The 26320-nt window shown below is 39.5% G+C and overlaps 1 protein-coding gene across 1 annotated transcript; it reads left to right on the top strand.

The window, feature by feature from the left end:
- The first annotated feature begins 382 nt into the window (after window positions 1-382).
- Window positions 383-25068, top strand: LOC128520696 (coiled-coil domain-containing protein 178). Its single transcript, XM_053495052.1, has 19 exons — window positions 383-446; window positions 1047-1177; window positions 1319-1377; window positions 1456-1520; window positions 1940-2143; window positions 2245-2465; window positions 2639-2781; window positions 3245-3398; window positions 3990-4085; window positions 4679-4815; window positions 8192-8375; window positions 10201-10263; window positions 10396-10557; window positions 10957-11070; window positions 12252-12397; window positions 12657-12816; window positions 16835-16984; window positions 20407-20541; window positions 24354-25068. The coding sequence occupies exons 1-19, from the start codon at window positions 389-391 to the stop codon at window positions 24480-24482; spliced, it is 2511 nt and encodes an 836-aa protein (XP_053351027.1). The 5' UTR covers window positions 383-388; the 3' UTR covers window positions 24483-25068.
- The last annotated feature ends 1252 nt before the right edge of the window (window positions 25069-26320 follow it).

Raw genomic sequence — 26320 nt, 5'->3', positions numbered from 1 at the left:
GCATCGACTGATTCAGTGGTATATACAGTATACAGTATGATCGCTGTACCTGAACCCTGAGAGGCTGAGAAGTTCCTATAGAGATATTTTTATACACATATAAATTAAGCATGCATACTGTTTCCGCTGTAAAGCTCTGCAATTTAATTTGTTCGTGTTTACGAATCGGCTTCTCTGAAATTATTCTTTTAAAAAGAGTCGATTGATTGAATCTACATTTGTGTATTTTAGAGGGAATTATTTATCAAAGATATTTTAACTTTCGTCTGTGAAAAATACCTACTTTAATATGTTCTCCAATCGAAAGCACTAAACATTTCGCTTGTATGTCTAAAATCAAGTGATTATTGTTGCCCTTTCATTTTTCCTCTCTAATAGATCCAGTGCTATGCCTGACATTGATGTGCTTAAACGTACTTCCAGGGAAGGCGGAGACGGTTTGCAAGGTAGGATGAAATAATTGCTCTTGCATAAAGTAAATAAAGTAATAAAATGCTGATATTGTTACTGTAGTACTGTCGCCTCACACCTCCAGGGTGTGGGTTCGATTCCTACCTCGGGTTTACGCTGTTTGCATGTTCTCCCCATGCTTGGTGGGTTCCCTCAGGGTTCTCCAGTTTCCTCTCCGCTCCGAAGACATACAGATTAGGCTAACTGGTGTTCCCAAATTGCCCAGTAGTGTGTGAATGTGTGTGTGAATGTTGAGCAGAGGTCCTACCATGGTTGTACAACTGGGAATAAATACAATGGTCACCACTAGCCTCCACAGTCCCTAGTTGGACTACAAAGGTTCCTAGATGAGTGATGGATGGATGGATGGATTGTTTATATAAGAGGAATAACCCTTTTTGTGATGTGCTGTTTCAGTAAAACAATCAACTTCAGTGTGTTAAAAGTGACTCAGTATAATCATACCACATTGTAGTTGTCCTTATTTATGGTCATAGTCAGATGTTTAACGATCCAAAAATTACAATAATCAAATTAAAAATAATGAAAAAAAAACTATTAAAAGCGTGCTTTGTGTTATCTGTTTTGTTCTTCAGATCGAGGAGAGTTTCAGAAAGTGTACTCCAGCCAAACATGTGCGCTGGCGAACGCTCCAACACCATGCGTCTGTAAAGCCATGTGCCTCGTCCAGGAACTAACAGACAAACTGGACCACTGGGTCCAACAGGTAAACACCAACACCGACAGGCTGGACTGTTCAAACAGAACACATACTAACAGAAGCAGCCCAACACGATTTTAAAGACAGTTTCAGTTCTGCCTTGGCATGCTGTATGTTTTCGTTATTGCTATATATCTTCTGCTACAGGAAGCTGCTAAGCAGCGTGACATTTCTGAAGGAAACAATGCAAATCACGGCATCTCCAGGTACGAACCGTGATGGCAGTGGTATCGCTGTTGCGTCCCGGTATTGCAGGTTAATCATTTATGTGTATTCGATTCTAGGTTTGATTCGTCCCATCCGGGAAATCACGCAGATCTGTATATTGAGGGCGTGGGGCTTTTTTATGGTACGTATGTAAGGCTGATGTGATCTTGTTTGACCAGAAAAAATTGAATAAAGTGACAATTCCATTCGATGTTTAATTTAACGATTTTATTTATTAAAACGGCTAGAAAGAATAATATATAATAACATATAAATAATAACACTTCTGAGTGTTTTCTTGCGTTCAGGGTCGGAATTATGTTTAAATAAGACGTTGCCCTGTTTTAGACAAACTCTGCCCATGTATGCCCAACTTTTGTATGTATCCACGGCACTTTCTGGAAGAACTAAACTCGGGAACACTCCTCATTAGGAGCCTGCTGGAAACAAACTGCATGAACCAACAGTCAGAATCCACACAAACCGCAACCGTCTCGGTTCTGCCTCGTAATTTCTTAGACAGATTACTGAGTACTTCCCTTTTTTTTTTCTCTCATGTAGAAACTGAAACCTTGTGTCCCTTCTGGAAGGGGACAGGTGGCGTTCTGCTGGAGGTGGTGTCACTTATCAAGCGCCTGGAGTCAGATCGGCAAGAGGCCAAGGAGGCGCTGCAAGAGGAACGGCGTAAAGCGGAGCGCCTGAGAAGTAAACAGGACAGTCTCTCTCTGTGGAAACAAGAACAGTTTCCTCTAGCGGTACAGCTAGGTCTGTGTGGCAGCCGGCTCCTATGATGTTTTGTCTAATACACGGTTCTGTTTTGTCTAACAAGCCACAATGCTCGGCCTGATAAACCGTTCGTTCCTTAGAATATGAAGCCTGCACCAGAGACATCGCAGAGCTGAGGTGGCATCTGAGAGTACATAACGACCAAATGCTGAGAGTCAGAAACGTCCTGACGCAAGCCGAGACGCAGAATCATCAACTGCTCGAGAATATCGATTTTCTAAAGAAACAGGGTCCACTCGTAAACGAGAAGCTGCACCTGGAAGATGGAAACTTGAAGCAGATACAATCGGCCCGAGCCGAGGTGAGAACAATCGACTGTGTACGTTAAAACCTTAAAAGTTTTTGAACCTTTTGCAGCGTTAGCGAAAAATAAGTTCCTGGTCGCTCGGACGTCTTAAGGTTTCTGAGTCTCTACTGAAACTGGAGACTCCTTCCATAGAAATAAATAAGATTAGTTTCCTCTATCTGATTTAGGCAAGTGAGGTGCTCGCGAAGTTGTCCCACGAGCTGAGAGGTTCTGAGCAGGAGCTGGAGAAAGACCAACTGCAGATGGATGGCGAAATGGGCGCCATGAGGCAGACGCTCGAAGGCGTCCGAGCTCAGCTTCAAACGAGGACGTGAGTCAGTGAGGACGCTCAGTGGATGATGTATGTACTGTATATACTGTAGGTCATGTGGGATTTTCTCCTTTTGAGATATGGATCTTGTTCGCAATTGCAAAGAGAGCATTAAGTTTTTGGTGTCTGTAATGAGACGTGGGACCACCATGTCCTCGCAGGCGCTTGGGGACCCAGGGACCACCAAAGTCAATGTGTCTTCGTTAAGAATTGTGCTTCTTCGTGGATGACAAATAAGTTTGCATTTCTTTATGGGTTCTAAGAGGGAATACATTAAAAAAAGGAAACTATTTCAAACGATAAGATTTTTATAAGGTAAATAAATTCAGTTCTGTTGTGCGTTGACTGTGCATTAGGCGTGAACCGAGTTAAACAAGCATCCTGTTATTATTAGCACTATTTCTTAAAACTAAAAATAAGTTGCTCAACCTTCTTGAGTTCACTTTTTTTTCTTCTCTCGCAGCACCGAACTGCAGCAGTTAAAGACTTCCTGGGACCTCTGTTGCACCAGAATCCGTGAAACTGAGGAGAGAGTAGCGTTTACAGATAAACAGGTCGACGCCATGCTCCGGCAGATCCCCATTCTAGAAGCACAAGAGACCGAGTTAAGCAATGCTGTGAGTCTTAACTCTGATATTACTTTACTAAAATATTTTTTCAAAATCTTAATTACTTTACTAATACTTTAGATCTTATAAAAAAGCATCCAGAGCAAATGAAACTTAATAACATCTAAACAATAAGAGACAACCAGTGTCGATACAGATAAATAAACAACAGGGCGGTGATTATTTCCCTATGAAATAACAATAGGTACTTTTCATCCTTTTATTATTACATTACTACTTTTCAAGTTTATAGCAGCTATAAACAGTCGTTCTTACACCATCATCTCTTTTTCCCCTTTTGAGGGTGATGAGCTTAAAGGATTTACTTTGTCAGAAAACTCTTGCAAAAGTCTGACACTTCCATAAATATTAAATAATTAAACAATCTCATTAAACAAAATGCTTTCGTGTCCAATATGCTGTTATTAAATGATTACACATTTCTCAATCTGGAGCTGTTACTATAGAAACGATAATGTATTAGAACCAGCACATCGATATAAACCTGGGATGTGCAGCTGCTTCACTGTAACAGCTGCTCCTTGAGAAAATGAAACATCCTCGTTCAAATTACCTTTAATCATCACGCTCTTGCTTTAGGTTATGGAACTAAAAGCAAATCTGCAAAGTCGTGAAAGGAACCTGGCAGAAAAACAAGATGGTTTTACAAACGTTCTAAAGCAGATCCAAGCGACTGTAAGTACTGTGGAATATCAATTATCAGAAAATCTGATTATTATTTTTTTTTTTCATTAAAACCATTAAAAATAATGTTCTGTTGGGTTGTTTTTTGCTAAAATATGCAAAAAGAGTATTTCCATTTGTCCTCTAGAGGGCAGGAAAGGCCCATGATTTATTTTGGACATTGGCCCATAGTCTTAAACACATCACCACCATTTTGTTGTCCCACTTGTCTCAGGTTTAGACCTTTTAATGCCAGTTTTTACATGATATACCGCATTCAAATACATAATTATGTGATGCAGAAACATCCTAAAATAACAGATAACATGGCATTCTTAAAATTTCCTTATTGTTACTTTTCATTTGTACATACAATATATATATATAAACCTCTCCACTGATAAATGCATGGTTAAAAAGCATCACTAGTCCAAATGCCATGTTTCCACTGCAATAACCAGCACAAACAAGCAGCATTATCTCAGATCCAGTCTCATCTCATCTTCATCCGGCCGCGTGCTCGCTCATGCCTGCATGCCATTTAAAAAGAAATGACACTTTATTTCATTAATACGTATATAAAACTATACCTTATGGTTCATCAGAGTCAAGAAGGAGAAGCAAATGTCTGTGCGTCTGAGGAGATCTTCAGCAGGAAGCGTCAGGAGCTCCTGCGTCTGCGTGACAAAAACAAAGAACATGAACTAGAAACCCAGGACTACAATAAGAAGATCCGTCAAAGGTTTGCTGCTCTGCATACCGTATACACACTGAGTTACACTGTCTCTATGCAATAAAACAAAATGATATAAGCGCTATACAATAAGCAAAATGCAGCGAATACTCTGCAATAAACACTACACAGGACAGTAAACAGTATAAACACTATACAACAAATGCTATACAGTAAACTTTAGGTAACATTCATTATGTAACAAACCATCATTCATTACATTAAACACTATACAGCAAACACTACATGTTATTACTATACAATAAACAAAACACCATACAGTAAACACTGCACATTAGATACTATACAGTAAACACTGTGCAGCAAAAACTTTTACATTAAACACTCTACAACAAACACCATACATTGGATAATATACAATAAATACATCACAGCAAAGGCTATACTTTAAACACACTACAGTATACACCATACATTGCAATAAACACCTCACGGCAAAGACCACACTAAAACCAACAGTACACATTAAATACATATTGAACACCAGAAAGCAATCAGTACACAGTAAACACCATACAACATACATGACACATGAAATACTATGTGTTAAACACTGCATAGCAATGACTTCACAGTAACCACACTTCAGCAAACACCAACATTAGATACTATACATCAACAAGCACAAACCATACGGTAAACACACTAAAGCAAACACTATACATTGGATACATATTAAACACCACAAAGCAATCAATACACAGTAAACATGCTACAACAAACATGACATGTTATTAAAAAAAAGCATATGTTAAACACTGCACAGCAAAGACTTTACAATAAACACCCTGCAACAATCATTATAAATTAGATACTATACATTAAACACCTCGCAGCAGAGACCATACAGTAAACACACTAAAGTGCATGCTACAAATCAAATACATATTAAACACCACAAAGCAGTAAACACCTTACCACTAATGCGACACATTAGATACTATATATTAAACACTGTACAGCTAGGACTTCACAGTAAAGCCTCTTTACCAAACACTTTACCAAATACATATTAAACATCACAAAGCAATCAATATACAATAAACACCCTGCAACAAACAATACTATAAATTAACACTACACATTTAATACTATACATTAAACACTGCACTTTAAAAACTTTACAACAAACACCTTACATTAAATGCTTTCACACCCCGCAGTATACAATATACATTAAATACTAAACATTAAACACCTTGCAGCAAAGACCATACAGCACACCATAAACACACTGAAAACAACACTACACATTGGATACATATTAAACATCACAAAGCAATCAATATACAATAAACACCCTGCAACAAACAATACTATAAATTAAACACTACACAGCACAAAGATAAAAGAGGAAACACCTTATAACAATCACTATACATTAGATATTGCATAGCAAAGACTTTACAGTAAACACACTACAACAAACACCATACATATACTATAACAATATACACTATACAGTAGATAGTATAAGTTAAGCACTACACAACAGAGACTATGCAATGAACACGCTATGGCAAATACTAAATATTAGATACTAATAGCACAGAAACCACTATACAGTAAGCACCTTAGAACAAACACTACACATTAAACACGACACAGCACAGTCAGTACAATAAATACGCTGCAGCAAACACTACAAGTTACAGTAGATACTTTACATTAACCACACAGCAAAGACTATACAGTGAACACCTCATAGTAAACACTATGCAGTGATCATGCTACAGTAAACACTATACACTAGATACGATACATTTAACACTACACAGTAAAGACTATACAATAAACACATTACATAATAATATTTTTAATTAACTACATTAAGCATTTTCCATTAAACACCATCCCAAGCGTTTTATATCAAACAACGAAAAAACAAATGTTACACACCAAACACTACACAGCAATCACTATACAGTAAATGCTATACAATACAGTAACTACATTAACGATATATCGTGCACCGTACAATAATTACTGCACACTAAACACTATACTATCAATAATACACAGTGAAGACAATACAATCAACACTCTACAGTTAATAACATACAATAAACACCACACAGAAAACAATATACAATAAACACAAATATTATACAATAATGATGTAAGATTTCTGTTTGTTCCAAAGTATATAGTGATGTTTTTAAATGCTTTACTACTGTATATGGTGATGATTTCTACAGTAACCCACAACCATAGATCTATACAATAATCAACTAACACCATAACCATTAGACAACCAACACTACAAACACGCTTTGCACAATATACTGTACAATATACAATAAAGAATATGCAACATTTACTCTACAACAAACACTACACAAACATCTCTATAATATAAACAATATATAGTAAACACTATTTACATCACTCTACAACACTCAGTATGCTAGTCACTCTACAATAAACACCACCCAAGAAACACTATAGCAACAATAGACACACACAGTACAGTACAATAAACAATATACAATCAACACTAAACAACCTACAGCAGTTACTCTACAATTAACAACATGCAGTAATCAATATGCAGTATTCACTTAACAACAATCACAGAACAAACACTACACAATAAATACTGTACAATTGCCACTGTGCAAATGAGTGTACCAGATAACATTCACTCTAAACAATTATTAACACTAAACACTAAACAATATGCAAAAACACTAACAAATGAACACTATACAAAATGTCACATACAAGGACACTGACTGAGCAACAAACACTACACAATAAGTACTATAAAACAAACACTGCACAATAATTACTATAAAACAAACACTACACAATAATTACTATAAAACAAACACTACCCAGCAATCTCTATACTGCTAACCTTATACAGTCAACAATAAACAATTAATACTAAAGAAATTACTGTATAGTAAGCACTATACAATATTTAACCTACAAAAACACCGCATAATAAACAATATACAACAAATACTATGCAGTAAACATTATTTAACATACAAGATGCAAAAAACACAATCCAGTATTCACTCAAACATTGAACCAAACATTATACAGTAAAACCTGTACAACGAACACTATATAATAATCATTTAAAATCAAACACTATATAACAAACACCATACAGTACACAGTGCACAACAAAGACTATACAGTAAATAAAAAACGTGGTATAAACGTTGTGACGCTACCAAGCAGTTTAAGTTGTTTGGCAAAATCTGTGCATATTTAATGAGCGTTCTTTTTACCTTGTTCTTATTTTTTTTTTTAATGAAGTGATGATGTGAGTATTTGCATCTTGTGTGTGTGTGTGTGTGTGTGTGTGTGTGTGTGTGTGTGCACGTTTGTTTGTTTTCCCTCATTGTAGCAAGCAGGCGGTGCAGCAGCTGCAGAAAGACCAAAAGCGGATACAAGAGAAGATCCGTCAAAATGAGGAACAGAGGGATCAGGCCAAGGGTGAGCTGGCACTGCACACCGCCCGCCACACTGACACCAAGGCTCGGCTGGAGGACCTGGAGCAGCAGACGCTTGAGCAGGAGCAGAGCATGAGGGTAGGGAAAGTCTTCTCACTCCACCTATAGTCTACTCCTGCTTTTATTCCATTTTACTACCCAGCCGTTTGGGTAGCCATGCGACCGGCAAAACCAGTAACCAAGTCTCGTTATTACATCTTAAGTCATCTTTCATTAATTTTCATGACTGCATCTCACTGAGAATTTGTGTATCAGAGGAGAAGGAATGTGATGCTATTCAGGATCAGCACTATTTTATGCAGTGAAGCTACTTTTCAGGTTATGGAACCCAGATTTATAATGCATAAGACTGTTCACTCCTTTAATTATAGTTTATATAGTTTATAGTTGGGAAACATGTCCAAGACCCTCTTTTATGGTGCCCTTCAAAAGTATTGGAACGAGAAGGCCACCTTTTGTTTTTGCTACACATTGAAGATGTTTGGGTTTGAGATTAAAATATGAATATGATATGATGGATCAAAACCTTAGTTTTTTATATTTACACACACACACACACACACACACACGCACACACACACACACCTTTTGTTTAAACCTACCCATTTTTTATGTGATTAATATTAAAGCATGTGACTGACAGGTGTTTCTTGTTCCCCAGGTGTGTTGTTCGAATGATTGGTCAAAGGATTAACAGCTCTTAATATCTCATCCACAAAAGATGTGTTCTTAAAAAAGATAAACCAGAGCGATATCTATGGGAGAAAAGCACGCTGAGAAAAGAGGGGAAATAGATCAGAGCCGTCACACCAGCATTGGGCAGAGACAATACTATAGTTTGGAATGTCCTAAAAAAGGGTGGAATAAAACGCTGGTGTAGTAACGAGGAGTTGAACAGGTCACCCTGGGAAAACAACAGCAGACGCCAAACAGGTTACACATTCCAACATTTAGCCCCAGCTCAAGATGCAAACCATTTATCAGCAATAAATATCAGAGAACCAGATTGGAATTTCGTAAAGGGCCACACAAGTTCTGAAGCCAAGATTAACCTCTACCGAAGTGATGCAGAACCTAATTTGTGGAGAATGAAAGGATCTGCTCATGATCCAAAACATGCAAGCTCATCAGTCAAGCACAGTAGAGGTAGTGTCATCTCCTGGGCTTGCATGGCTGCTTCTGGAACGAGCTCACTAATCTTTATTGATGATGGAATTCATGATGGTAGCAGCAGAACGAATTCAGAAGTCTACAGAAACATTCTGTCTGCCAGTTTACAGAGAAATTCTCAGAGACAATGACCCCAAACCCAATGCCAACACTGGAAAGAACCTCATCAGGAGTGAAAAAAAAAGAATTGGCCAAGTCAATCATCAGATCATAAGCCAATTGATCATGCATTTCACCTCCTGAAAAGGAGATAACGGGGATAAATCTCCCTAGAAACAAACAGCCACTGAAGGAAGCCACACTACAAGTGTCAAAAAACGAACGCGGAATAGTTTGGTGATGCCAGTGGGTGACCAGTTTGATAGCAAGCAAGGGATATGCAAACTAATATCTAGACTGTCCGCATTCGATTCTTTTGCTCGCCTGAAAATTGGGCGGTCTGTCCCAAAGGTGCCATTGTTCCACGTTGGTTAATACATGGAGATATAAATATCAGGGAATACCAGCTGATCTATGATTCACCTTCTAATCACAAACCCAAATGTGGCACAAAAAGGGAAAATCATTACCCTTCTTGTTCCAATACTTTTGGAAGAGGCTGTGCACATGCAATAATAATATAAGGATTCATGATGTGTGATTATTTAATAGAGAAAAACATTTTATGATTTGTTAAAAGTTTCTGTAACAGAAAGAGTTTCCAGTACATGTGTATATCCTCTTTGTTTGGCAGGAAGACACAGAAACGTTGAAGATGAAGCTGATGAGTGAGATGAAGCTGGTAGCAGACCTTAAAGTAAACTCTCGGAACACATTAGTGTATACACACACACACACACACACACTGTGTATACACTGTCACTGCACAAATCACTTGTAAACACACTTTATATCTCAGTAAGGACGATTCGTTTATCCAAACCTTTAGGGTGACGTCGCCTCAATTCTGATGGAGTATAAAGCGACAGAAGACGACTACGAGAGAGAGGAAGACGAGGTGCGGAAAGAACATGAAGAAGCCTCGTCTGCAGTCGCCCAGCTGGAGACAGAGACGGTCAAACTGAGAGAAATACACACAGCCAAATCAAAAGTAAGTGATTAACGATGACGTACAGTTGGCTGATCAACATCTTTTAGCTCAAACAATCATAAAACAAGAAGATTCACTTAGCAATTAAAAAAATAATAAATTTATACCACTGAACATGCAACATAACAGAGTCGGTGTGATTGACACCCAGAGAGTTGCATGTTCAGAATCCTGGCTAAAACGTACTTTATAATTTTTTATTTTTTTTTAAGTTATTTGCATAAAGTGATTACATTGTTATAATTTGTTACTGAAAGTTTATTTAAATTTTGTAGATATTAATATAATAATAATAAATAATAATTATTAGTATTATTTTGTTTAAATTATCCCAGTATGGACATACAGTGCATTTTAATTATACAAACTATCCACCTTTTTGTATCTGCTTTTAATTAGACTATTGTAGACTTGAAAAGGAAATTGAGTGACGTCCTGACAGCGCACAAAATCCTGTCTGATGATCTTCACCAGGAGAAGCGTGACTGTCTCAACCATCTGCGTTCAGCTAAAGTATGTTGCAGCGACTTACGTATAGTAAAGTATAAAAAGTATAGTAAGTGTTTTTATATATTGTATATATTAATAATTATATACTGTATATACGTACATACTCTATATAATTTAGCAATAATCTCCTCTGAACAGTTGATATTGAGATGTTTATCTGCTCCTTCTGCTCTGTGAAGCTTCATAACGGCTCTAATCTGAGGTGCTGGTTGTTAGTTGGTGATTTCTGAGGCTGGTAACTCTAAATAAACTTCTCCTCTGCAGCACGTTTGGTCTCGCTTTCCTGGGAAGGTCTTCATGAGAGACAGTTGGTGCTTGATGGGTTTTGCAGATGCAATACTGTTCTTGCAAGCACTGCTCCAGAACAGCTGACCTTCAGGTCTTAAAATAACAACTGACTGATGTGACACCCTGATGTGTTATTTCGTAGTTTTGAAAAAGAACAGTATTGTTCTAGAATGTAGAAAATAAATCCAAACTTGTGTCCAAACTTTTTAAACTTTCTGGTATATAAAATATCTCCATAAACATCTCCATAAAGCTGGTCTCCATCTCATCCTCCAGACTCTGGGACCTTGATTTCCAAATGAAATGCAAAATTTACTATGAAAAAATATGAGGTTGGCTCACTGAGCGACAGGCGAGAAGCCTCTTTAAGAGTTGGCTTGAATGCGACAGTTGTAGCCCACGTCCTGGATTGTGTGGTGGCTCTTGAAGCACTGACTCCAGCTGCAGTTCACTTCTTGTGAATCTCCTGTTTACCTTTTTCTACCACATTTTTTCCTTACATTCAACTTTTCATTAATGTGCTTGAATACAGCACTCTGTGAACCTACTGAACCAGACTGAGACGATTTAAAGGCTCAGGAAGCCTTTTCCGGGGTTTAGAGTTAATTAGCTGATTAGAGTGTGACATCATGATTCTCCAATATTGAACTTTTTGCAATATTCACATTTTCAGAGTCACTGAATTTGGGGTTTTCATTAGCTATAATGAATAGAAATAAACACTTGAAATATATCAGATTGTGTGAAATAAATCTATATAATATGAGTTTCATTTTTTTTAATTGAAATACTGTATTAAAGAACTTTTTTAATGATGTTCTAATTTATTGAGATGCAGCTATATATCTAAATGTGCATGTTTTTGGAATATTTAACAGAGATACGTTTGTCTGCAGGAAGCCCAAAAAGCGGTGATGGTGAGATCTGAACAGGTTTCCGGAAAGATCGAGGAGCTCAGGCTGAAGTGTGAAGAATACAGAAAGGAATCAGCAATAATGGAGGAGATGGTCACTGGCATGCCGCAAGTCCTGGGAGAACTACAGTAAGTCAAGTTACTATAGAAGAGACACTGTACAAAACTCCTTAATGTGAAAGCTAGAACTCATGTGTGTGATCTAAAAGCTACAGAAAGGTGTGTGTGTGTGTGTGTGTGTGTGTGTGTGTGTATATATATATACAGTAGTGCTCAGTTAGTTTCGAGATCAGGTTATTAAAACACCTTTTTATTATCGATTGCAATAATCATGTTCCAATAAAAGTGTTTAATTTAAGTGTGAGCAAGTGCGTGTGTTTTTTTTTAGGAGTGAATCTGACATGGTGGAGTATAAACACAACCTGATCAGCACTGTGATGTCCAGCCTACAGAGTGACACAGCGGCCTGCAGAAACAGGACAGCGCTTTCAGAGGAGGCTCACTCGTCCCTCGTTTCTCAACGACATGCTGTGATGCAAGACCTGAAGGTCCGAGGGTGGGGGCTGGGGGGTGGGTGGGTGATGTTACTACTAGGTTTTGTAAAGCCCCAAGGAAAAATAAACTGCTAATTAATTTTCGACTAAATATACGCATTACCGCACACTTGTTATCGATAAGTTTATACAACTGAGGTTTTTGACCTCGCAAGTCGCTCAAGTGTCCACCTAGATAAAGTTAAAGTAAAAAAAAAAAAAAACCCTAGGCAAACAGAGCTATATCCTGAGCTATATTTTGTAGTTACTGTATGAAACTGGTATATAGAATAAGGAATGAAGCAGTTTCTCTCTATATAATATATCTACACATTAGTCTCAGAATTGCAGTAAAGGTTTTTACAGTTTTTATGTCTCTGTACTGTTTTTTGCTGTTACATTAAGGAAAAGGGCATACCATTTTCAAACAATCTCAAATTTCCCGACCTACAATGATCTTTTAAACTGTTACAAACCTGAACTTAAAACAACCTTAAACAATATTGTTTGTCTTTAAGCTACAGAAAAAATAACCCTTTTTAAGAGTGATACATGGTGGTGGTAGCATCGTGTTGAGAGTTACCCTCATGGTTTTATTTACTCCTCTGTCGTTGTCGTCATTCCCCTGTCATGGTTGTGCTCATGGATTTAATGTTGCTTTACGGGGAAATTCAAAAACACTGGAACATTTTTTGTAGAAACCAAAAACAAGGCTCCATCTCTGAACAGCTTCATCTCGGGTCCATTCAGGAATCCAGGTGTATTGATACTGAGATCATGTAACTCACACGAGTCGATCCCGTTCGACTAATTACGTGATTGATTTAGTGTAATTATGACACCGGGGTGATATTTATGCGGCCACAGCTTTCCTTTTCAGTTTCAGGCTCCCGTATGATGTTCATCTTCATCGAAAAAAGATTGACTCTACATTTTGTTTAGCTGTATGATTAGATTTCACAGGCTTCCTAGGATTTTGAGCTATACAGTACTCCTTAATAAATCATGATGTAAGGCATTTACTGCCATAAAGCACAAGACTCGCAAATCGTTAGCATTGTATCTATATAGAAATCGTACATTTCCTTTATTTTTTATTTCTCCCTTTCTGCTTTCCATCCCAGCCGTATAGTCATCCAGTGTCACAATGCTAATACATGTTTGTTCTGGTAATGCGACGCAGCCTCATATAATTTTCTGTAAGAAATAATATGTTATGTGTTGCATGAAAGCCATGAATTATCACTTCATTTTGCTTGGAAAAAGCCATTTATTGGGGGAGTTGAGATTCAGGATTATGGCCCCAGTCAGAGCCTCGCGCCTGATGAGAGTCTCACATGGCTTATCTAATGTGAAATCGCCATGTGGTATATAGTTTCATTAAACGGTGATCAAGAATGCATTAGTTCAAAACAAGAAAAGGCAATGGAGCTTAATCCGCCATGCGCGCACGGGTGCAGCAAACTCCAAACAAGTTGTTGGTGCGAGACAGGCGCAGAATTAAAAGTCTTCCCTCATAGAGCCGGGGTCCCATTAGCTGGCTGCAGGGCAGCAGAGCAGAGCGCCTTTTCAGGCCTTCCTCGGAAAACAATAAAACAGCAGCAAACACACTCATTAAAGCGGCCGCTTTTACCAGTTAAAGAAAGGGAATGGTGAGGAGTACAGTCGCGGGGTCTGTCTGTGGAGGGAACTGATCGCTGGCACGATCGCTGGTGGATGCAGATCCAGAATCTCATTTTCGTGATTAGATTAGATTGAATTCTCGATCCTGATTGGTCAGTCCAGGGCTACTGCGGCAGATCCGTTAAGTCCGTTAAGTTCTTTAGATGTTCATATGGTACGAAAACATTCATGATGAAGGGAGTCTGGAGTGTGAACGCTTTGTACCAATCAGAGGTTTATTTATCCTCCACAGGAAAGTCTTTGGGGTTTTTTTGTGTGCGATTCTGGAAATGATAGCAGCAGCTCACTTAGTCCCATACCATTAAATGCAACTAAAACTGATTTGAAAAAATAAAAAAATCATATATATTTCATTCAATAAAGACTATATTGTAATTGCTTTGGTGAAAAAGGTACGAAAGACTTCATGACACAAGCGTAACTCTGCTTCGTCGCCCCCGTCACGATTATTTCTCTGTTTTAGAGCAGAGGAATAAACCAGCGACGTCCTTCCTCCCGTTCATTAAGCCTTAAAAATAATGATGAAGATGTTTCTTGGAATCACGAGAGTGTACGTCTCCAAGTAAAGTAATTTCCAGCTTTTAGGTTCGTGTTATTTATTTATTTATTTAAAAAATAATAAAAAAAATCTCTCTGTGCAATTCTAGCGTCATGTTCATTTGTACGAAACAAATTAATCTAAACAGACACCATATGGCAGTCATATAGAGCATCCATAAGGCAGGTATAAACAGCTAGTAGGGTGTTGAAGCCGAACATGTACTCTAGCATGACTCCCATTCCAAATCAATTTGTTTCCCTCGTAGTCCCCGGCTCTGATTGTTTGTTTGTTTGTTTGTTTACTTGATCAGGAGTGATTCTCGTCCAAAAAAAAGGGGAAGCAAAGTGCCGACACCGTCGCTTTCTTACACTCAACAAAGCATCATTTGTTCCATTTACACTTTGCAGGCATGTGAGACAGGCTTTGTCAGTGCCGCATGCAGTAATTAAGCTTTAAATCAATAGGCTGCATTTGTCATGTTTATGGCCGGTCCCTCTGCTGGCTTCCACTCATCAGTTAGTGCTGCACTGTTTTACTGCCCAAATGCACTCCATTATTTGTACAGGTACGACAGAGACGTGCTCACGGCTCAGTCTTGCCTACAGCCATGAGAGCTGCATGGAGATGAGATGAGACAGGCAAATCAGCCATTTATTTATTGTAATTTGTTTACATGCTCCTCTAAGTGCCGTCTGATTATTAGTGTTTGTGCATGTCGTAGCAAAGAGGTTTCACCGCAGCACTGCGTGTTCTGACATGCACGTGCTTGTTAATGAGGAATTTTAATCCTTTTTTTTTTTTTTAGGTAACAATGAAAACCCAAATGCATACGCGGCGTCACATGCCGATGTCTCTCAGCAGGCATGCGTTTACAATAATGTTGTTTTTCTCTTTTTTTGTAAAAGTCTCAGACAGGATGCATCGTCACATACATGTCAGGTAGCAGAAGAAAAAAATCCATGAACGTTGGTGCTCTGTGAGTAGCTCCGGAAACATGGATCGAGTCCAGACGTTGATTTAATCCACCTTTAATTCCTTAATAGTTTTATTGTATTTACTGAATAGCGTGTTGTAAATATATATAGTGTGATATCTGGAAGTTGAAGCATGCTCCTCCGTCTGAAGAAGCTACTCGGATGAGTAGTGAAACGTTTCTAGCTAATAAGAGAGAAGTCCAGTTGACTCAGCTTCCAGATAACTGCACACATGGATGACTGAGGATCTTCACAGACATAGAACATAATAGCTTTAGCTGTAAGTTCAGTTTTAACTCCAGACACACATACTGTAAGGTCTTATATAGAAACGAGCGTTATGTAAACAGGTTCATTATAATGTAACTATATACAGTTGTTCCTTCACTTTTCTTTCGCGTCATAAACCAGAAACGGTTCTTACGCACAGTTTTCCACTTCTGAAGTTCTGAAGACTTTCCGTTCTGAAAGGTTACAACATTTGCCTCTGACCGTTACAAAGTGCTGACACTGGAGACTCCTTCCCCATAATAACCTGCGAGTAGATCTTTTTCCTTTGATAAATAACTTCACATGGTTGCTTTCTCAACGGTCTTAGATTACCCGGAGCGTCCGCTGTTGTCAAGTCGTTACTGCACAGAAAGAAACGGTAATAAAATGGTGGCATTAACGTAGCGTAAAACTGTAATTTACAGCTGCGGAACATCCAACGATCAAAATCGGTATCCAGACCTCCACAGCGCCGTGCCAGATAAATGCCTTTTGATTTGGATCCCAGTCTTTTTTTTTTTCTTTTGCATTAACGTCACTGATGCTTCTCTTCCTGACTGCGCAGGCTAATTTGGGGAAAGCTCTAAAAGAGAACGCGGAGTTGGCGCAGGAATACTGCGAGCTGCAGAAAGCGGCGATGGTTGCCAAGCGAGAAGCTGTGCTCACGTCGGGTGAGAAAAACAGAGCCGAGGCCTCTTTTCACAATCACACGCAGGTAAAATGAATAGTCCAGAGCTCTCTCTTTCACTAATAAACACTTATACACACTTATACACCAAGAGAGGGCTGTTAGAGCAGCACAGAGTTGTGTAGGGGATGTTTTTGGTTACACACACACACACACACACATATATGTATATATATTACATCATCACCAGGCCTTCAGTTGTGCAGCCGTGAACATGTCCAGTGCAGTGACCCTAAACAGACGTACAGTGTGTTCATTATCACAGAAAAGAAGGGAGATAATATTCGAACCAGATTTATACAGAAAGATTGTACATACAGTATAATGTTTCCGCATGAAGTCTTTTGCCAGACGTGATGTTGATTAATTTTCTATTAACTCAGCTCCTGCAGTGCGCGTGTTCTAACACGGTAACGTTGCTATAGTAACAGTTTGTTGTTTTCTCACAAATTGAACACATCATACGGTGAAGTCGAAGGGCATTAAACTTTCCAGGTAAGTCTTTTTAGGAATTTTGTCTTTTTTCGCGAACCCACACAAACTCGCGACTTTCAACGATGACGCCAAACGTATATTTTTTTAAAGGATCAGTTGATATGTTAGTCCGCATCCTGGGGCGTGTATAGAATATGCACTGAAATATTTGTAAATAACTGATCCAATTTATGCGTCTGTTCTTTAAATGCTATATTAATGTTTGTTCATCTTTTCAAATCTTTTGAAATTTAAAGACCGACGATCGTCAGGGATCGAAAGAAAAACGTTTCTAATGAATAATAGAGTAAGAGCATTGTATAATTATTCCATAATAATATCCTTATAAATAGAATTATTTTACCAGCAGTACACAGTCAAAGTGTGTACCCTGAAAGGCTAATACTTCCACAACTCCTCATCTAACTACATGAATGTTATCAAGTGAGAAATGCATGCAAAAGGCAAATCCTGTGGACGGGATTCTCCACGCTCGTGATCAAAGCCTGATTTTCTTCCACACGGCATTCAGCCTTTTACAGTTTGTTGTTTATTTTCGAACTAAAGATTTTGACATTTTCTTTCTTCTTTCTCTACTTTTCTTCTTAAAAAAAAAAAAAAAACATGGCTGACGCACAGAGAAGACGTGAGAGACACTCGGGTGCCGAGTTTCGCCTGATCTGATGTTTCCCATGCGTTCGGTTCTGGATTCTAATCGGTTAAAAGATGTTGATTAGTTTTCTGTAACGGTAGTGGTTTTAGTTAGCGGTGCGAGCCATGAATCACGGCTTCGTTAAAATCGTCGCTATGGTAACAGACGGACTTGAAAGGCGGGTGCTCTGGATAAACAGATTTAAAGAAAAAAAAAAATCAATGAGATTAGTTTGTTTTACATTTGGAAGGAGCCACCAGTGTGAGAACTTCCTCAGTGGGGAATGAATTCCTCCAGAACCTGCTGTTAAAGAGAAATTAATCAACTTTGGTTTTAGTAACAGTTGACTCACGGTAACGCATTGTTATTGATTATCTTTCTTTAACATCAGTCTTTGATTCCACACGTTTATAATGAAACCCTTTAGGATTTGTATATATATTTATACTTATCACCGTCACCTTGCACCTACTACAGGGTCTGGGTTCGATTCCCACCTTCAGGTCTGTCTCCATGGAGTTTGCATGTTCAACCCGTGCTTGGTGGGTTTCCTCAGGGTGCTCCGGTTTCCTCCCACAGTCCGAAGACCTGCACATTAGGCTAATTTGCGTTTTTAAATTGCTCATATGTAAATGAGTGTGTGTGTATGTGTGTGTTCAGATGGACCCCACCTTATGCCGTGAGTCTCCCGGGATAGGCTCCAGGCACCCCGCGACCCTGTATACAGGATAAAGTGGTACAGACGATGAGTGAGTCAGTGGGTGCTATACTATACGTATACTGCTGGTCCACCCAGGGTATGGCTCCATGGGACCTCTAGGGGTGCTGTGGTGTCTGGCGGCAGGTGTTACCAGTGGGTGGATCAGACCGTGGATCAGATTTAATTTCTCAGACGGCATTGAGCTCTTTCCCTGTTTTGCAGCAGGCTGTGGTGCACTTTGTGTTCCGGTGCCCGTCGGGTACTCCGGTTTTCTCCCACAGTTCAATGATATGCGGTGCCCTCCGGGTACTCCGGTTTTCTCCCACAGTTCAATGATATGCGGATTAGTCTAATCGGTGTTCCCAAATTGCCTGTAGTGTGTGTGTGTGCCAATCCATCGCAGTGTGTGCCCTGCGATGGATTGGCACCCTGTCCAGGGTGTACCCCGTCCCGTGCCCTAAGTCTCCTGGGATAGGCTCCAGGCCCCCCGCGACCCTGAATACATGATTAAGCGGTATAGAAGGTGAGTGAGTGAGGGAGCGTTTCTTCTATGTGACCAGACGGGCACGGGTGAGCCTTGTGTGCCCATGATCCGGTCACCAGTTTACCGGTATATAATTGATAATCAGTGTTAATATGATGGCTGATCGGTGTACGTAGAAAGAGTTTGTTATTGTATATATAAAAAAAAAAATTAATAAGAATAATTGGCGACTCCATAACGAAGGCACATCCTCCGAAGGTCCCAGCGTACTCTTCCTCTATTGATATTCACGTCTTTACATCTCGTGAGTGTCGTGCCGAGACTAGTGTACACATTTTAACATTCTGTTCCGCGAGGAATAAACCCCATTTTTTTCCCCCCTTCTTCAGCAGTTGATGGCTGAGGTAATTCTCGTTAGTTCTTTCATGCTCCGAGGAACACATTGCCAAGCAATGATAAGCTTAAAGGAAGAGAGAAGAGATGGGGCGAAGCAAACCACAACATCCTTTAGAATTGAAAACCCCGTTTTTTTTTTCCTTTCTTTCTTTTTTTTTTTTTAACAGGAAAACTATTCCGAAAAGAGAAAAGCGAGCAGCATGTCTTCTGTCTCTCACTCACACACACACACACACACACACACACATATATATACACTCTCTCTCTCTCTCTCTCTCTCTCTCTCTTCGTTTTATTGTCTTCTTCCAGTGGACTCGGAATAATTTCTAATTGCGGCAGGGGGTTCATGACTCTTTGTGTATGTGTAAAATATGTCTTGAGGGGATTGGTATAAAGTTAAAGTGGGTGAAGTCGAAATATTTTACTCATCAGCTTTGCAGTCACAGAGTTTGCCTCAGCTAGAACAAAACCGCTGAAGCATTTAGAGAAAATTAACCCCCCATCCTGGCAGCCAGATGTGACTGGATTCCACCCAGTGCACATGAGTGGGCAGGGAGAGCAGGAGACTGTGAAATTCCTGTCAGGCCCGTGTACTGCAGAATGGGCTATTGACTGCTTTCTCTATTTCCCTCCATCATTCTTCTTGAACACTGCCATTAATTTCCTCTCTTGCCTTACCATTTCTCTCCCTCTCCCTCTCTCTTTCTCTCCCTCTCTTTTCTCCCTCTTTCTCTCCTCCCCAGCTTTCATTGTTGCAGAGGAGGATGCACAAAGCCATGCTGAAATACTTCAAACACCGCAGCGTCTACAGCCAAGCAGAGCTGGCCCGCTTCCAGGCCCTCTCCAACCAGAACAAGCAGAAAATGAAAGCCCTCCAGGTATGGGCGGTTTAACACACACACACACACACACACACATATATATAAATATATATATATATATATATATATATATATATATATATATATATATATAAATATACAGACACACACACACGTGCGCATATATATATATATATATATATATATATATATATATATATATATATATATACAATTGTGTTAAAGCAATGAGAGCAGCACTTGAGCATTTTGGTGGAAGAGATCCCGTTTGTGTTGTGAGCTAATGCATAACCTTATCTGAACGAATATCAGATCATATCATCAAACTATCATGTGACTTGTCCGGTCGGCTTACGTTACAGCAACCTACATGACGCTACGCCCCTGACACTGGAGACTCCTTCTTCCATAAACGTTTTAATAAACATCTCCTTACAGAAAACGTCACCACATCACATATCACAGATTACACTTTTTTTTTTAGATAAAGCACAAGCTGTTACTATAGCAACAATAGCAATATTATAACAAGCTTGTTTATTTGCACTTGGTCATAATGTTAAAAACATATATTTATAAGAAGAAAAGTGAAGTTTTTATGTTTTTTTCTTTTTTTTTTTTTTACCAACTAGCTAATGGTGAAAATGTGGGTGCGATGCGGGCACTGTAATGAGGTGAGCCCTGGTGTGTTTGCGGCTCAGTCAAGGGAGGTGAGCTCAGGAAGCCGGCCTGGGGAATGGAGCGTGAAGGCGAGGAGTTCTTAGGACTCCTCCAAGTGTGAAGGACAAAGGAGCAGCCTTACTCAACTCTGTCGCAGCTTAGCATAGATCTCGTCTCCCCTGCCCAACTCCGCACACATGCACGCACACACACACATGCACACACTGCTGATTTACTTAATACCGCAATAACTCTAGCGGAAAGCAGACCTGCATATAATACTGGTGAAAAGTCCACAGTGTCGAATGACTCACCTTTGTGGTTTTCACTCGGTACCTAAAGCTGCACGTGAGCCCAGGACCGAGGGCCTTCCCGGAATTTATTAACAGAACAACCTTAACACTAACCAGGCTTATTAACATAACGCTTATTTAGACACAACACATGAGCCAGTACACAACACTGTATGGCAGCCATAATAAGCGTCCTACCGGGGGCTAGCACCTAGCTGTAATCTCACTCTAAGTTCACAAAGCAACAGCATAACAATAAGTGACGTAACAATTCTGTTCTAGATAGCTATGATCCTGCAAAGTGACAAATCCAAACCATAGACTGGACAAACCCTTAGTGACGTCACCCATAGGGTCCCTGAAGAGCGGTTTTGAAGACTCCTCCTGAACCCCCAGCTAATCTATAAATAGGCAATGTGACTTATGGTCGTTTATATGCTAATTCACTTGATCAAACTTTGTCATCAACACCCAACATGTGATCCCGTGTGAACTCCTACATTTCTTTTATTGCAAGGTAAACTACAACGATTCCAATTAGCTGGTTAGCTAAAGCGATGCATCGCAGAGAGCTCGTTCAAATCAGCCACCCTGCTAATTATGCATACATTCATGGCAAAATATAATTTTAATTGGTAAGTTACATAAAAATTCACCCTTGTGCAGTTGTCCTGAATGGGAAATCTAGCAATTTAGTACCAGGTCCAAAACATGTTTATTTCTGTCCTAAAGTTTTATATTTTAACATGGGGCTCTATGGGGATTGAATCACTTTTGGAGCCTCCAGTGGACATGCAAGGAACTGCATGCTTTGGCATTCCACATTGTATAGTAATAGTTTTTTTCCCCTCCAGAACCAGGAGATAAAAAACAAAAACTGACAAATCATGTAGTACTCACTTTTGTGTGGTCCGATGCTTTTTAAGTTTCCAACCTACAAGTACAACTGTAGTTCCTTCCTGTAGATAACAACTAGTAATGATTGTTAAGTAAAACAAAAATCTATGACCATAGTTTCTTCCTAGATATCACGTTAAAATCGCTATAGAGACATAACAGAGAGAAATGAGATCTTATAAGGAAGTAGTAGGGATTAATTTGTGTCTGGTGAGTGTGCGTAGCAGGTAGAGTTAGCATGATTGGCTAATCTGTTAAGGAAGCTAACTAGTCAAACTAGTAAAAATTAAATTCATTGAAGTAAACAAATAAAAGCTTTAAAGCTATATATACATATATATAGCTTGGCAGCTAGCATTTCACGTAGTGAACGGTGGGCTATGGAAAATCTCATCTTAGCTACTAAATTAGCATAAGGTAACGAAACAGCAGCATTATTGCTGGCTACAGTATACCTTGGCACAATGACTCAGCAAATCACAGGTTAGTACGGGGAACCATGTTCATTTACATACACAGATTTGCTGAGTCATTGTGCCAAGGTATAGCCAGCAATAATGCTGCTGTTTTGTTACCTTATGCTAATTTAGTAGCTAAGATAACACAACGTGTTAGAAAATTGCTGTAGTATAAGTAGAATAAAACACTGTCAGCTCTGCTATGTAGCATAGTTTTCAGTTTCTTTAATAGTTTTCTCTAAATTTCCATAGTTGCGTTTGATTCTGAAGAACATCCGCAAGGCAAACTAGCTCCTTTTTAGAGCAGCTATACACTGTTGTTCCGTCAGCAACCTCCCTTTTTTTCTTATCGTTGCAGTTATTAAGACAAAAATAACATACTTAGTCATCACAAGTTCCTACGAAACTACACAAGTCTGTAGTTTGGAAATGTTACCGTATTAGAATACGCGCAATACCTTTTGACCAATCCGGTTTGAGAATGCAGTGTCTGCTCTGTACAGTTTAAAAATGAAGCTTTTCATAACAGTGTGTGTTCTTTTCAAAAAGGTGTCTTTTTCGGAATTCGTTGATTTGTCACCATTGCGCGGCGTTCGAAAACTTTGAACCATCCTGAGTACCTGTAACAAGGTGGAGTTTGTGTAACAGATGCCATGGGGAGACTATATTAGCTTTCTCCCGCAGTATTTCAACACTTCAATCAACACCAGTTTTATTTAAGCAGCCGGATTCTTCAGCGGGTTGCACAGGCACAACACACCCACACGCCCACTGGAGAGAAACGCCCAATCACGAAAAGTAGCGCCACTGATTTGTCACTGTGTCTTCCTGAGGCACAAATGACTGCCTCCGACTAGCTCAACTAGAGTGGAGGGATGTAGTGCGGAGAAGTGTGTGTGTGTGTGTGTGTGTGTGTGTGTGTGTGTGTGTGTGATGGGGGGGTGGATGTAAGGGGGGATAGAGAACGAGAGGGATGGGAGAGCATGAGGCTGTCATCTCGCGAACGCTCCTGCCAAATCAGGGCACTCCGTTCAGGGTTATGCAAGTTTACACCAGGGATAGCATAATTGACAATTGCTAACAACAGAGAACAGGGTGGAGAGTTGTGAATGGCCGGTAATAATTGGAGCGGATGCCCGCTGCGCTGCTCTCGGGGGAACGTAATCCAAGATCTTGTTTCTGATATAATTGTTAGTCAGAGAATTTCTGCATGGCTGGCCCAGCTCAGATTCCCAAGCTGGTTGACAGTGCAAGGCAGTTTAATAGAAAATCTGGTTGCTGAGTTTTTTTTTTTTTGTTTTAGAGCAGATGTGCACTGAACCCACATGCACAGTTCACCAGGAGTGCCGCATGCCATCTCATCCGCTTGTCTCTTTTTCCTTACGTCGTCTGATGTTGTGTGTAGGCTGAGATGGAGCAGCAGCAGCGTCGCTCGCCTCCGTATCACAGCCTCTCGGTTTTTTTTTTTTGGTCTTTTTTTAATGCATTATTATTATTCCACTTTTTTCTTTTTTGCATATCTGCTTGCCTGTTTAAACAGGATGACTTGTCCAGGGCAATCCAGCGCATCTCGGCCTTCCTGACCGACGCCGACGCCAACGACAAACCGAGGCGCCTGGACCTCGATGGACTTAACAGGCCGATGCCTACGGTGCAGATAGCAGAGTAATTGGACGCTCACCTTTGTGCCAGACAACTCACTTATAACCCTCTTCAAGCGTGCTTCACTCTCTCCACCCTCTCTGCTCCTCACAGCCCAATCCATAACAATGAAACAGGTGACTTTCATGCTGCTGTCAGGAATGATCTAATTTTAGCTGGGTGAATGATTGCAATTGGCTTTGCCTCATCAGATAATTAATCTATGTCACCATTAATTGGAAAAGAGAATAATTACAGGGCTGTGTTGACAGAAATTCTACGCTTCTCCACATTCCCGGATCTAATTACACCTACTAAAACCCCTCTTGACCTTATCCTGTGGTTAGTATACCTGTGTAGTCTTAACCAGCCCATGGCCAAAGTACACGCTTCCTCCCTCGCCATGTCTCTCTCTCTCTCTCTCTCCCTCCCTCTCTCTCTCTCTCTGTCACTCTTTTCGTTGTTTGTTCCTTTTCTTCCCCCCACGTCTTCCCGCCCGCAGAACTGTCTCTCTCAATCACTTTTCAATATTCAATCTTAATTTTGTGGAAGTTTAGCATTTTCAATGAGCTGGAGATGAATGATTAATGAATAAATTTAAATGCTTCATTTTGTCCATGGATCATTAGTCAAGTCCTTTGTGGGAAGGACCTGCAAAAAAAAAAAGAGAGAAAAGAGGAAAAAAAAAAAGAAAGAGAGAGAGAGAAGGAAAATTATTGAGACATTAGCCTGAAGCGATCCAGGGGTAAATAGTATGCACAGAAGGATGTTGTGTGAGCACTACCCACTGGCGTTCCTCAGAACCCCATGAAAACACTCGTGTTCCTATTTTCTCTCATCACATGACTAATGTGCGCCGGTGACAAATTCATTTGGGATGAGTTTCTCGTTTCAGTTCGGCGGCTAACTCCGCGTACGTTTATTTAAGCCTATGCATTGTATATGTAGGTATAGCTACACAGTAAATACACACACCTATACATATGGTAGTTTTTCTGTCTGAAATAGAGAAAATAAATTTAAAAAAAAGAAAATAATTTCACAAATTGAACTTAATTTGTCTTTGTAAAAAATGATATAAGGAATAAACCCCTCAGCATGGTGCTGTTATAGGAAACTAATCAACAATGACATCATGTGGTGATCATGTGGTCCAACCTGAGGTGACGCAGAGTTACAATCCTCACCCTGAAGTTGATTGTTATCTTAATTACAGCATGTCCTAAAGTGTTGTATAATCAATCAATCAACCAATCAATCAATTAATTAATAGTTTTTATTTTTAATTAAATGTCTTGTATATCGTATCGTACTAATTCCCACTTTTCCTTTTAGTACGTCAACATCACTCCTCTTCCAAATGTGCTGTTTTAGTGTCTACGTAAACAATACACTTCTGAGACATTCCCCTTCATAGAACGACAGAGCTGAGCAACAAGCTGGGGGAGGGGCTCTTCTTATATGAGGTCACATTAGAGTGTAAATCTAATTTAATTGGTTTAAGCCCTGGAAAGTACACTGGAGATTCATCTGAATGTGTAAAAAAAAGATGAAATAGTAATAATAATAATAATAACAATAATTTTGCATAATAGGTGTCCTTTAACTAAAGGACATGCTGTAGTTTTTCAACACTTATAGTTACATATCCAGCTTTAAACCACTGGTCTGTCGCAAGCTAGTATATATATATTTTTTTAACTCTGTCGTATGTAAACATAAGCACTCCTATAAGGCTGCGATTTGCATTATTAGCTGATCCTTCTGACCAATCAGGAGTGAACAATTCAGGCACGCAGTCTTAACGCTTCTGTAAACCCCGAACAGACTTCCTGCATTCCTGACAGTCGTATATGAAGCTATGCG

This window comes from Clarias gariepinus, chromosome 4 (genome assembly GCF_024256425.1).
Source record: "Clarias gariepinus isolate MV-2021 ecotype Netherlands chromosome 4, CGAR_prim_01v2, whole genome shotgun sequence".
NCBI classification, from domain to species: domain Eukaryota; kingdom Metazoa; phylum Chordata; class Actinopteri; order Siluriformes; family Clariidae; genus Clarias; species Clarias gariepinus.
The sequence above is the reverse complement of the archived record's forward strand: the minus strand, read 5'-3'. Positions and strand labels throughout refer to the sequence as shown.

Bases quoted from the DNA above. Each gene is read 5' to 3' on its own strand.
- LOC128520696 (XM_053495052.1), top strand. From the start codon at position 389: ATGCCTGACATTGATGTGCTTAAACGTACTTCCAGGGAAGGCGGAGAC. The intron at 4,816-8,191 runs GTTTGCTGCTCT...CCCTCATTGTAG, and splicing joins AATAAGAAGATCCGTCAAAG to CAAGCAGGCGGTGCAGCAGC. The intron at 10,558-10,956 runs GTAAGTGATTAA...GCTTTTAATTAG, and splicing joins TACACACAGCCAAATCAAAA to ACTATTGTAGACTTGAAAAG.